Here is a 13166-nt window from a genome sequence, read left to right as displayed (position 1 = left end):
AGCCCTGGGGACTGTTAGATATAAACAGAATTATTGTTTCTCGGCAATCCAGGAGTGGAAGGGGAAAATATCAATATTGTCTGACAAATGCTAATGCATTAATAATTTAATAACCAAAGAAAGTCTGCACAGAAAGAAAAAAATCCCCAAAACTTTGCTGAAATTGGTGGCCATGTTTGCAAACTTTAATATGCTATGCAGCTCTAATGTCTCCCCCTGCAATCCTGGGCTGAACTAGTCACAGATGTCCCTGCTGCTGGCTGTCATCAGTTCCTGTTGGAGCTGTCATCCCAGTAGACCAGGCCTGGTGAGGAAGATTAAGGTGCGATTAAGGCAGACTGTTGACTCTGGATGGTCGTGCCACCTTGGCCTGGGATGGTGAACATAGCGAAGTCAGGACACAGCCAGGCTGGCTGCTTGGAGGCAGTTGGGCAATGCTGCCCATGCTGAGCTGATCAAATCTCTCAGGGAGGCCAGCTAGCAATGGACTTCAAGACGGCAGTGGGAGACCCCATTCCCTGGACTTGCTTGGCTTGAGAGGTCTCATTGCTCTCTACTCAAGGACCGTGGTACACTCCACCCTGCCTGATGCAATCTGGGGGTTCTGGAGTGCTGTCCTGATAGCCAACTCGTGGGGCAGTGGGATTCTAGCATTGCCCCATTGGGAAGGATCTAGCTGAGTGATCTGCCAAGGTGCCAGTTCTTTGGGCCAGATGCCCCACCAATGCTTAGCCTCACGCTTGCTGAGAGGGAGTAAATAATTTTCAGGACAATCTCTGAACTTGCTCCAGTAGCTCTTTTTGTAGTTGCTGTCTTCTTCATCTTCCCTGAGTCTTTGTACCACCAGTAGACCAGGTGGTGCCTGGGGCTCAGGACCCCGGACAGCAGCCCCGTAAAGTGGGGAGCTGTGTGGGTTTTTAAAAAATAGATTCAGGTTAATGTCAGGGTTTCAAGTAACACCCCAATAGAATCAAAACTCCAAGGCAGGCATTTTCCTCAAAGCTGAAATTTATTAGAGATGTCATATTGGCACATCTGGGAAACCCCAAATCTGAAAGTTCCCCCCAGATTCTCCCCACCCAAAGTAAACTTAAAGTTCCTTCCCCTGCATTCCCTGCATCCACATGGGCATCACATGGTCCAATCAGGTCACTGTCCCAACTGTGGTTATCTCCCAGTCATGCCTCCCCAGGTGCAGGTTGAACATCCTTGACTCTCAAGGGAAAAATGTTGTTATGGCTATACATCCCACACTGTCTCCATCTACCCCTCTCCCATTCCCACAGCTTGTCCATCTACTGTTTGTGGCAGCCCTGAAGATCCAAATTCAAAGATGGCCTTCAGGATTGACATCTGGTATCCTAGTGGCAGGAATGGGATTGCCCTCCAAGCCTCATAACAAATGGGTTGTCTTAATCTGAATACAAGTTTTTGGCAGTAGAGACATTCTAAAGCTTTGCCTATAACTGGTTTATTGATTCAACAATTGTTTTATATTAGCAATTGAGTGATAAGGAGCATTGTTCAAGTATACCATCCTTTTTAAATTAGATTATGTATGGCTAAACAATAGTGAAGTACAGTTTTAAATTTTATAAATCCTACTTGGTTATCTTCTTGCACTCTTTCACAGAAATGATTGTGGTTAAGTGCCTGACCTGTAGATAACACGATTATTATAGTCTAAAGCAAGTGGCAACACTGAAGCCTCCAAGATGGCCTCAGTCAGGCCAGTTTCAGAATATGCTGTGGGTGTATTACTTGGAACTCTGATAGCAGGGATGTCAAACTTAATTTCATTGAGAGCTGGATCAGTATTATGGTCACCTACAAAGGGTCAGGTGGGCATGCCTAGGTGGTTACGTGACTGGGTGGGCATGGCCAACTCAACATCGCTCACATCAGGGACATATGTGATGGGCCAGACAAGGCTGGGAATGGTGATCCAGCGTGAGCGCAAAGCCTGATGGGGACAAAAGAGCATCAGCGCTTGAGCACAGCTGGGGAGGGTGCCTGGGGCATGGTAGAGGCACATCTGAACTGCCCTTTCAGTTTTAGGCTGGAGTCCAGGCACAGAGGCAAGAGAGAGATCAAAATGTGAAGCCCTGCGCACTGCTGCCTGCCCATTGCCCATGGCAGCTTTCTATTTTCACCCCCACTCCCCATTGCAGTTCATGCAGTACTGTTCAACACACACGTCCAGGCACCATCTTCAGCCACACAAGACAAGATTATGGGGCAGTGAAATCCCTTCCTTAAAGCCTCCCATCATTGCAAACATCATTCCAGTTTCAGCACAGAGACTATTTACATACAAGCCGAAGGGAGGTTTCAAGCAAGGGATTTCAATGCCCCATAATCTTGTCGGCTTGCAAATATTTTCATGCCAAGATTGGGACAGCATGAAAAGTGTTTGCAAGCCAATGAGACTTTGGGGCAGTGAAATCATTTGTTTCAAGCCTCCCATTGGCTTGCAAATGCCTTTTGTACTATCCCAATCTCAGTGTGAAAAGCATTTGCAAGCAGATGAGACTTTGGGGCAGTGAAATCTCCTTGCTTGAAACCTCCCATCAGCTTGTAAATGCTCTTTGTGCCCAGATTGGGACAGTGCAAAAGGCATTTTCAAGATGATGGGAGGCTTCAAGCAAGGGATTTCACAGCCCCAAAGTCTCATCAGCTTGCAAACCCTGCATGCATGGTGACCCCCCTCAGCCCCTGCATGCATCATGCGTGACCCCCCTCAGCCCCTCTGCATTTGCATTTACAGAAGGCTTCTGGCAAGGGGGGCATGGCAGGCCAACTGCCTGATCCTGCCTGCTTGACACTGAATGGACAGTTGGCCTGCCACCCCAAACATGATCTTACCTACCTGACAATGGGAGCTCAAGGGCCTCTGCAGGGCACAGATGCCCTTGTCCATGATTGTATCATGCTGCTCCACACTCCTGCCCCATGCTGTTTCTGATGCCAGGAGGGCTGGTGGGGCATCGGTGCTTAGGCGTGGCTAGGGAGGGTGCTTTGGGGGGGGGTTAAAGATGGGGGGCATAGTGGGAAGAGGCAGCTCCATTCAGTTTTAGGTTGGAATACAGGGGGAGCATCAATAGCAATGGGAAGAGGTTAAAATGGGAAGTCCTCATCCACTGCTGCCTGTGCATTGCCTGCCACGGCTTCGTATTTTCACTCTCCCTCTCCAAGGCAGTTCATGCAGTTCAGCTGCCCCTCCCATGATGCTCCAGCACCGCTTGACACCCCCCCCCCCAGGCACCCTCCCCAGCTGTGTGCAAGCCCCTCCAGGCATCAGAAACAGCCATGTGCAAGCATTCTTTGCCTGCCACCTTCCCAGGCACATTACTAGCCCTGCTTCCCCAAGGGGGTGCCAGGCCATGCTTACCTCCTCCTCGAGGCTTCTGTTGCCATCACTGCCCCCCAAGATGAAGTGAGGCAAGACAAGACAAGGCCAGATGAGGAGAGTCAAGGCCGGACATGACAAGGCATGGCTGGGAGGGCAAGGCATGATGAGGTGAACAAGCTGCACGTGCCCAGGGGGAGCATCCAACTGGGCCAGGCCAAGGCAGCAGGGGCCAATCCCTCGCTGTTCCCAGGCCAGCCTTGTGGCCCAGATCTAACTTCTTTGTGGGCTGGATTTGGCCCATGGGCCTTGAGTTTGACATCCGTGGTCTAAAGCAATCATAATACAACAATCAATATTGTATTATAATTGGTTTAGTCTATAATAGAGGCAAGGCACAGCCTTATTTATTCGAGAAAACAAGAAAGTAAAAAAGATTCTTGCCATAAGAAATCAGCCTTTAGAAGCAATCTAGATATATTGAAATATGGGAGCCTTTATTTTCATGCTAGTAATACCAATGCATTTAGTTACAATTCAATACTTTGCCATTCTTTTTCTTATATATAAAAATGCTACAAATGGTTATCATTTACAAATGATATTGTTTCTTCATTCTATCTTTAAATGATTTAAATATACATAGTTTGTTAAATATGATTCCTATCCATTTTTTAAACATTATAATAATAGGTTTTAATTTTTATCTTTGTACTAGTGATTCAGGTCTAGTTCACATACTAGTTAAGACTAGTAGACTTTACTAATATTCTTTACTTCGTCAAACTTTTAATAAGTTCCACAAAAGTGCTTGTGCCTAAGACCTAATTTCCATACAATTCATGAATATGAAGTTTTATGAGTATGCAGTATGTCTACTTGCGTTAGCAATTTCTGTTCATAAGGTCACCTAATCAGGCAGACAAGTCCATGAACCTGTCAGGAAATGTATTTTGTCATTGTTTGGTTAATTTTTAATTAGTTTTTCTATAATTTATAGTCATTTTATGGAATTATTACTTACAATTATATTCAGATCTGAGGAACTAAACATAAGTAATAGTAATAATAAGTAATACTATTGATGGTAGTTTTGTAGGGACAATATAGTCTTTTATTTGCTTTTTTCTTTCCTATTCTTTCACAAATAAATTTATGATTAGTGGTGTGTTGATATGGATAAGAATGTAGATACTTACCTAATAAGTGTCTCACATTCAATTTTCATCAAGACACACCATCCCAGAGAGTGCAGTTTATCCTTGGTACAGAGGATGATGATGAAGAACACATTCCACACGATCTTTTTACTGAAATGGATGAGCTTTGTTTTAGAGAAGGAGAAGAATATGAATGGAAAGAAACTGCCAGGTAACTTGGAAGATAATTCCTTTTGCTTCTCATTCATTATAATAAATTAAGAAAAATGGCATGCATTTGAATATTTGAAGGCTATTAAATAACTGAAGCTTCAAAACCCTTAAGCATATTTCTTCTGGCTATAGATATTACTGCTTTGAGTTTTTTCCCCTACATTTTTGTAAAATCACTCTCATTTTGCAACATTGAAAAAGTAAGCTAAAATGAAAATGGAATCCTACACTTGGTCCCATTGAAGTCTGGACTTTAATTCTGCATGGACAAATATTAATCTCTAAGTCTCTTTAAAAACAAGTTACTAAATTATATAGGATACTTGGAAAAGTATAGATCAAATACAGATTTCAGAAACAGAGACAACTGAAGATATCAATGTAAACTGTGAACATAATGTTTGTAGTTAAAAAAAACCAAGAGTTTTCTTACTATATATTATTATTATATATATTGCAGATGGCTAAAATTTGAAGAAGATGTTGAAGATGGTGGTGAGCGGTGGAGCAAACCTTATGTGGCTACTCTGTCTCTTCATAGTCTGTTTGAATTGAGAAGTTGCATTTTAAACGGAACAGTCATGTTAGATATGAGAGCCAATTCACTGGATGAAATAGCAGGTCACATACATTTCACTTGATTTTATTTTAATGGTTTTATGTTTTGGAAAATAATTAAAATTTATTTGTATCTTATGTTTGTAAAAAACTTAAAGGAATTCTGTGCTCTATTTTTATTGATAATATTGCAATGGTATTTCAAAATCCTGTTGGTTGCAGCCCAGCAGGATATAAATTAATCAGACATTTGTATTTCACCATCTTCTTCATGACTTTAAAGACAGCTTTTTTCACTGGAAGCAGTGACAAGGGTATTATTTAATTATGCTTGGTTTAGGATAGAAGTGTTCCTTTTTTCAAATAATAATTTTTTAACCTAGCATACTCTCATTCATCTAGTGAATTTCAAGCTCCATTATGAATTGTAATAGACCATCACCAAGCTAATATTTTTTGGTTTATACCAAATATTATGATCCAAGGTAGCTTTCCTGGATGAAATTCTTGAAGTAGTTTAATTATTGCTGAAAGTTCTGGGAACTGACTCTAAATAGCTGAGGCTAGAAAAAGCTTTTCTAGATTAGGAATGAAGTTGCTGATTATTTTTTTCTGTGAATAGCTGCTAAATAAGGAAAATAACTTTTGGCAAGCAGCCACCAGTGGGTAGTTGTTGCATTGTTAAATTATGTAGGGTTGTTTTCTTTATTCTCCCCCTCCACACACACACACACACACACACACACACACACACACACACTTCTTGCAAATACCAAAAGACAATAAATATACTAAGGAAAATCTATGTCTACAAAATCCCAGCAACTGTATAATACAGAAAATCATAAGTGTACTCCATTTTTGGTATGATTTAGTCCTCAACATTTTAATACTATCTTATTAAACATTTTCTACATATCAAAGGCTTGAAGATGTTTCGCAGTTCTATCAATCTTTCATATTTATTTTACATTTCATTTTTTCCTTTGTAGACATGGTATTGGATAACATGATAGCTTCTGGACACCTTGATGAATCAATGAGAGAAAATGTCAGAGAAGCCCTTCTGAAAAGACATCATCATCAGAATGAAAAAAAGTTTAGTAATCGGATTCCTCTCGTCCGATCCTTTGCAGATATAGGCAAGAAACATTCTGACCCTCTCTTGCTTGAAAGAAATGGTGAGATAAGTTGTGGCATCCAGTTGCTTTATGGTTTAATAATATAATGCAGAGATGTGAGAAAAGTCAGCAAATGCAAAAAAATAAGATCAGAATTATTTCCCAGCAAATATTAATTATAGTTGTGCAGAAAATAAAATTATATTTGTACCTTATTGAACTTAAAAGGTTAAGGGCAATTATTGAGTCATAGTTTTGTCTTTCTAGTACCCCAAAGCATGATATATGTAAAAGAAAAAGCTGTGGCTATTTTGTTATATAAGTGGTATCTATTTCTCATTGTTTTCTGCATCTTCCTGTCATCTTTTTCAGTTAAATCAGTATTTTTTGTTAATGACAGCCTTGAAGATAGCTTTTCTTTAATACTAATTAAGCAGTCAAATTTGGAAGAAAAAAGTATTTTTTGCCTAAAGAGATATCCTGATTTTGCAATTGTGAATATTATATATGTCGGATATATTATTTATTATAGAAATATAATATTATAGGAGATACAGGTTGTGTGCTCTTTATTCATTGATTCCTCCTCCCTGTCACATTTGGAGTAGTTTCTGATATTCTGGGAGTCTGTCATCCTTTCAGGTAATTTCATTTTAATTGTGTTAATTTTTCATTCTGATTGCTGCAACTTTGTTGGCTTTTGAAGAATTTACTTTTCTTAGGTTACTTAATTTGGTGTAAACTGTCTGAAGATCTAAATTCCTAACCAGAAATTGAATTGCATTCCAGTGAATTGTTCATTATACTTAGAAATGAATGCAGGTTTTAAAAAGATGTTCATCTAAGTATTTATCCTATATTCTATTCTGGGGTTACATATGTCTGGAACTGTCATGTGTATTTTTATAGTTGTGGTAAGGATACTGGTTATCAATTTGTTACTCACTTGTATAGTCATGCATGTTTTTGTTCAGTACATATTTTCTAAAATTTGCATTAAGAAAGGATCTTAATATTTTATTGCATATTCAAAATAAATCGATTTCTATTATAAGCATAGCATTCTGGGCTGTAAAAACCATTAGCATTCAGTGATTTGGAGGAGGATTAATTCCATTCATAAATCAACCCTGTGAATGGTTTATAGTGTTCATATTTTCTTCAAAACTGTTGAGCTGAAGTAATCACAATTTATATATGTGTGTGTGTGTCTGTCTGTCTGTCTAATTGACTTTTAAATGTTCATTATGTGTAAATATATTGTATGCTGACTTTTTTAACATCTAAAATTCTGCTTAGCACTCAATATTTTGCTTATCTCACCTTAGAAATTAAGCCTTTAAAATCTTTTAAGGTATCAGATGATATGATATTATGTTTCTACTGAATATTTTCCTCACTTTATTTGTTTTATCTCAGGGGAAGGCCTTTCAGCCTCCCGCCATTCTTTACGAGCAGGTCTTTCTGCCTCAAATATTTCCCTGAGAGGAGAGAATCGTTTGTCCCTTCTTCTCAATTACCTTCTTCCTGGATCTCCAACAACCTCAAGGAGTACAACCCCTTTACCTACCCCACAAAGCACTCCACCTTCCAGTCCTAGGTGTGATTCTAAGGGAACTACAAATTTCCAGCCAATCGTGCATCAGGTGTCTCCTTCTAATGATGATATCCCTAAAGTAGTAATTCATCCACCTGAGGAAGATTTAGAAGCTCAGGAAGGCAAGAAGAGGACAGAGGAAAATAGTGACATAACACCAGGCAACTATTTGAACTCAAATTATCCATGTGTGGTGCTTTCTGCAGCTGAATCACTCCCACTGCAAAAATTTTAATCACACAGCTTTAGCAACCATAAATTGTACATCAGTCTGCTACTTGTTTGCATGCCTCATTATTTTTGCGTGATACTTTTTGGAGACCTTTATTTGGTATTTTGAAATAGACAAAAGATTTTATCCTTAATATTAACATAAATATTAATACATTGAAAGCAATTACATGTGCGAACATTTCTCCATACTTTTTTGTTTCTTAACAAAATGAATTCATTCAGCAATTGCTCCTGCTTTAAAAGATAAAAAGGTGTTTCTGTGTGTGTTGGGGGAGTTACACATTTATAAACTAAAAATGGTGGCCTTTTCCTCATTTTCAAAACTCCTAATTCCCATAGGGAAAGTAAGAAATGAAGAACCCAAATATCATTATCTATGTTGTGAAATTTCTACCTAATTTCAATATTATGGTAGTACAATAGTAATTATTAATGCTACTTTTGGCATTACATGAGACTCTGAATGATAATACAGAATATTTTATACTATATGATACAAAAGTTAAAAGGATATTTAAATAGAAAGAGAACCCTGCAAGCCTACTTAGGCTCTAAAAATAAATTATAAGATGAGCCAACTCTTGTAGTATGAATATGTTACGGACAATTCTTGCGTGATGCTTCTTTCTTGGATTTCCTGTACTTTTCATGCATAGATATTTTTGTTAGCACCACAAAATAATACTCTCTCTAAAGTATGACTATCTACCCATAATCATTGATTCAGTTTCAAATTACCATTTTCTTCATTTGCTTAGTTATAAAACAATCTATTCTTTAGCTAAAGAAGCCTTCAGAATAGATTTGAAAGTTGAACACTGTCCTTGTTATCATGATTATAATTAGGTACAAAAATCATGTAGGAATAATGAAGTAATATATGTTGCTTAAAATTGCTAAAGAACAGGAAACCATTTGTATATCTTTTGAGCAGAAGTTTAGGGTATGCTTTTTCATAATAATTACATTGCAATTGTATTTCAACCAGAAATAGATTTCCACATAACTATAATCAGTTTTCTCTTTAATTTATACTGAAATATTTTTCCAATCTTTAAACATCACACATATGCATGCACACATATTGACTTAAGACCAGTTGCTTGGTAGTTGTTTGAAATTATAATGGACCTTCCTAGGGTTATTGGAAAAGATAATAAAAATATAGATCTGCAAATATCTAGAAACAAGTAAAGTAATAATTAGAGGTCAGCACAGGTTTGTTAAAAATAGATCATGCCAAACCGATCTTATTTCATTTTTTGACATAGTGACTAAATTAGTAGACCAGTGAAATGCTGTGGACATAGTATACTTAGACTTCAGTAAGGCATTTGACAAGATAGATCACAACTTCCTTTGTAAGCTAGAAAAAAGTAGGATAGATAATATCAGATGGATTTGTACTGGCTAACAAACCATACCCAACAAGTAGCCCTTAACAGTACTATGTCTACATGGAGGCAAGTAAGCAGTGGGGTAAGCAAGGTTCTGCCTTAGGCCCAATACTCTTCAGTATCTTCATAAATGATTTAGATGAAGGGGAACTTATCAAATTTACAGATAATACTAAGCTGGCAAGAATAGCCAACATTCTAGATGTTAGGCTTAAGATCCAGATGGATCTTGACAGACTTGAACACTGGGAAGCTGCTGGTTTGGATTGGTTCAAGTGAACTGGTAGTTCCAATGATCAGCTAGTCCCGCCCACCCACTCCTGCCCTATCCTGTTCTTTATTTCCTGCTTTGTAACTCATCTCAGTTGTGCAGAACACAATTGATTCTGATCCCCCCTCCTCACTGTTCTACATACCATTGGTGATTTGGAAGGTGAGCAGCTGAGCTTCTAAATGCTCCATTTTCAGTGATGCATTCAAGCGTGTGCAAAGCGTATGCTCACCGAACTGGTTGTTAAACTGCAGCATCCCATCACTGGCACTAACGAATAAAAAATTCAGTGTAAAGAAAAGTAAAGTCTTTAGAATTAGGCAAGAAAAACCAAAAGTACACATATAGATTGGGAGAAACCAATCTTAATAGCAATAACTGAGAGGGAAGTTGGAGTGTTAGCGGCCAATCAATTAAATATATGAGCCAATAGTGTGCAGCAACTGTCAAAAAAGCCAATGCATTCCTAAGTTGCATTAACAGAAGGATTCAATCAATATCATGTTAGGTACTAATTCCTCCCTATAAAGCCTTAGTAAGACCATACCTAGAATACTACATCCAGTTTTGGTCACCATACTTTCTAGAGTTAAGACTCTAGAAAGAGTGCAGAGAGGAACAACAAAGATGATTGAGGATTGGAGGCTAAAACATGAACAATTACAGGAACTGGGCATGGCTAGTGTAGTGACCAGAAGGATCGGGGAGTGTTTCAATATTTGAGGGGCTGTCACAGAACAGAATGGGTTAACCTATTTTCCAAAGCACCTGAAGGTCAGACAGAAATAATGGATATGGAAACTGATCATATTTCTACTGAATATTTTTCTCAGTTTATTTGCTTTATATCAGGGGAAGGTCTTTCAGCTTCCCACCATTCTTTATGAGCAGGTCTCTCTGCCTCAAATGCCTCTGCCTCCTACTTGTGTAGCAGTTTGAAAGCATGAAAATGCAAGTAGATATATAGGCACCATTTTGGTGGTAAGGTAATAGCACCCCTTGCGCCTTGGCATATAGTCATGGTGGTCACATGAGCATAAACTGCCTTTGGACAATGCTGGCTTCCTAATCTGAAATAGAGATGAGCACCACCCCCTAGAGTTGGACATGACTGGACACGGGAAACCTTTACCTTTATATGATGTTTGCAGAGACACTTTGGCATTTGTCTGTTTACACTAGGATATTGTTTGCTGCATGACAAGTACTAGTTAGATAATGGTGAAACCTGCCAAGCCCACATAACAGGAATTTGTAGGGAGACTTTATTACCAATTGCATTTCTCTTTCACATTTCCTATGATACACTTTATAAAGTGTGATTTAAGGTTTGTATATGTACTTTTAATTTGATTGTGGACCTGCTATTTATTTGCTAATAGACCCTCAAGTATATTAAGATGACAAGGAAACCTTTTTTTCTTTTTATCTTGAATGAGTTCTATCATTTGAGACATTTAACTTTTCACATTCATTTGGACTTTGAGGTTTCTAGTAACTTACAGAAAAGTATGTCCATTGCAGATACTGATTTTTTGGGGAGATAGGTTTTTTTCAGTAAATGATACTGAAATACTGCCAATGCAGATAGTTCTTCATTTATAATGATTTGTTTACTGAATGTTCAAAGTTATAACAACACTGCAAAAAGTGACGTGACCATTTTTCACATCATTGTAGCACCCCTCTTTGTCGTATGATCAAAATTCAGACAGCTGACAGCTGATATGTATTTATGATAGTTGCAGTGTACCAGGGTTATGTGATCACTTTTTGAGATCTGACAAGCAAAGCCAATGGAGAAACAGGATTCTCTTAACAACTGTGTTACTAACTGTAGTGATTCACTTAACAACTGTGGCAAGAAAGAGCAAAAAATGGGGCAAACCTCATTTAACAACTATCTTTCTTAGCCACAAAAATTTTGGATTCAATTGTGGTCGTAAGTCAAGGACTATCTGTTCAACACAAAAGTCAAGATTCAATTTCTATGTGGCTAATGTAGATGAAATGCAGCATTGCAAATAATTCCTTATAAAATAATATAGATTAAAATTCCAGACTTTGGGAATGCAATGAATGATACTTCTACAATTTTACAACATGCTGAATTTATGCAAAATGATCTAATATTAATTCCAACTTATAAATTCAAATTATTTTTGTTCTACTACATTCTCTCTCCCTCTTATCACTACCAAACATACACAAAATTTTATAATATTATCTTATGTATGCTTTGACTTAAAACAATTTTTTTTAAAAAATCAGCACATCCTTTATTTATGACGCGGTCATTCTGCTTCTGGTATTTACAATTTGCAATTTTTTAAAAAAATATCTGCATTTTGTTTATTTTGTGATTAAAAATTATGACCTTGATTTTTCTGAGCATTTTTGCTCAAAATATTCTATAAATCTTTGGCGTTGTTTCTCTTTCTTTCTCTCCCTCTGTTTTTGTTTCTCTCCCCCTCCTCCTCTGTGGATCTTGTGTTGATTGAGCACTCTAGTAGCATATGCATCAATGCTTGGCTGACCTTACTGATCTTAAAGTTGATTTCTTTGTCTAAATATTCATCAGTCAAGATGATGTTCCTAAGTATTTGAAGTTGTTTATATTTGCCAGCTGGATGTCATCAACAATGATTTTTGGTTCTATTGTTTTGGTTTTTGGCATGGGCTGGTAAAGTATTTCAATTCTTCAGTTCAGATTTATAGTCAGGCCAAAGAGCATAGCAGCTTCAGAGAATTTGTTCAACCTCAACTGCAGATTGTGGTCTCTGAGTGCCAACTAATAATAATATATTTACTATAATAATAATAATTTCACTGCATTCTTTTTAGGTGATTCTGAAATGACTGAATCATTTAAAACCAGTACAAAAACTAGGAAAACTACAAACTATCTGTTAGAAACTGAACCACAAAAGGAAATGTATATGTGTTTAAGGAAGAACTTCAGTTGACCTATTTCAGATAGTTTTCAACTTACAATAGTTCATTTAGTGACTGTTCAAAGTTACAATAGCAGTCACTTATGACTGCTACAACTACAAACAATCTTTGCAGCATCCCCATGATCAATCCCCATGATTAAGATGCTTGGCAATGGTTCATATTTTTGACTGTTGCTATGTCCCAAGGTCATGTGATCACCTTTTCCGATTTTTGCAAAGTCAAGTGGGGAACACAGGTTCTTACAACCGGGATACTAACTTATCAACTGCAGTGATTCACTTAACAACTGAGGCAAGAAAGGTCTAAAA

General features: G+C 37.8%; 1 protein-coding gene across 2 annotated transcripts in view; it reads left to right on the top strand.

Moving 5' to 3' along the window:
• The window catches only part of SLC4A7 (solute carrier family 4 member 7), a 107534-nt gene that overhangs the window by 46351 nt on the left and 48017 nt on the right, over positions 1–13166 (top strand). The window contains exons 4-7 of one of the 2 annotated variants that reach the window (XM_087916774.1): positions 4582–4720; positions 5183–5343; positions 6273–6461; positions 7821–8159. In XM_087916774.1, the coding sequence (XP_087772900.1) occupies positions 4582–4720; positions 5183–5343; positions 6273–6461; positions 7821–8159 (828 nt within the window). The remainder of the gene's footprint in view (positions 1–4581; positions 4721–5182; positions 5344–6272; positions 6462–7820; positions 8160–13166) is intronic. The other variant, XM_026708228.2, reaches the window with a different exon arrangement.

This window comes from Pseudonaja textilis, chromosome Z, assembly GCF_049901715.1.
Source record: "Pseudonaja textilis isolate UNSWEBS1 chromosome Z, rPseTex1.2, whole genome shotgun sequence".
NCBI lineage: Eukaryota > Metazoa > Chordata > Lepidosauria > Squamata > Elapidae > Pseudonaja > Pseudonaja textilis.
Note: the sequence above shows the minus strand (reverse complement) of the source record. Positions and strands in the feature narration are given on the sequence as shown.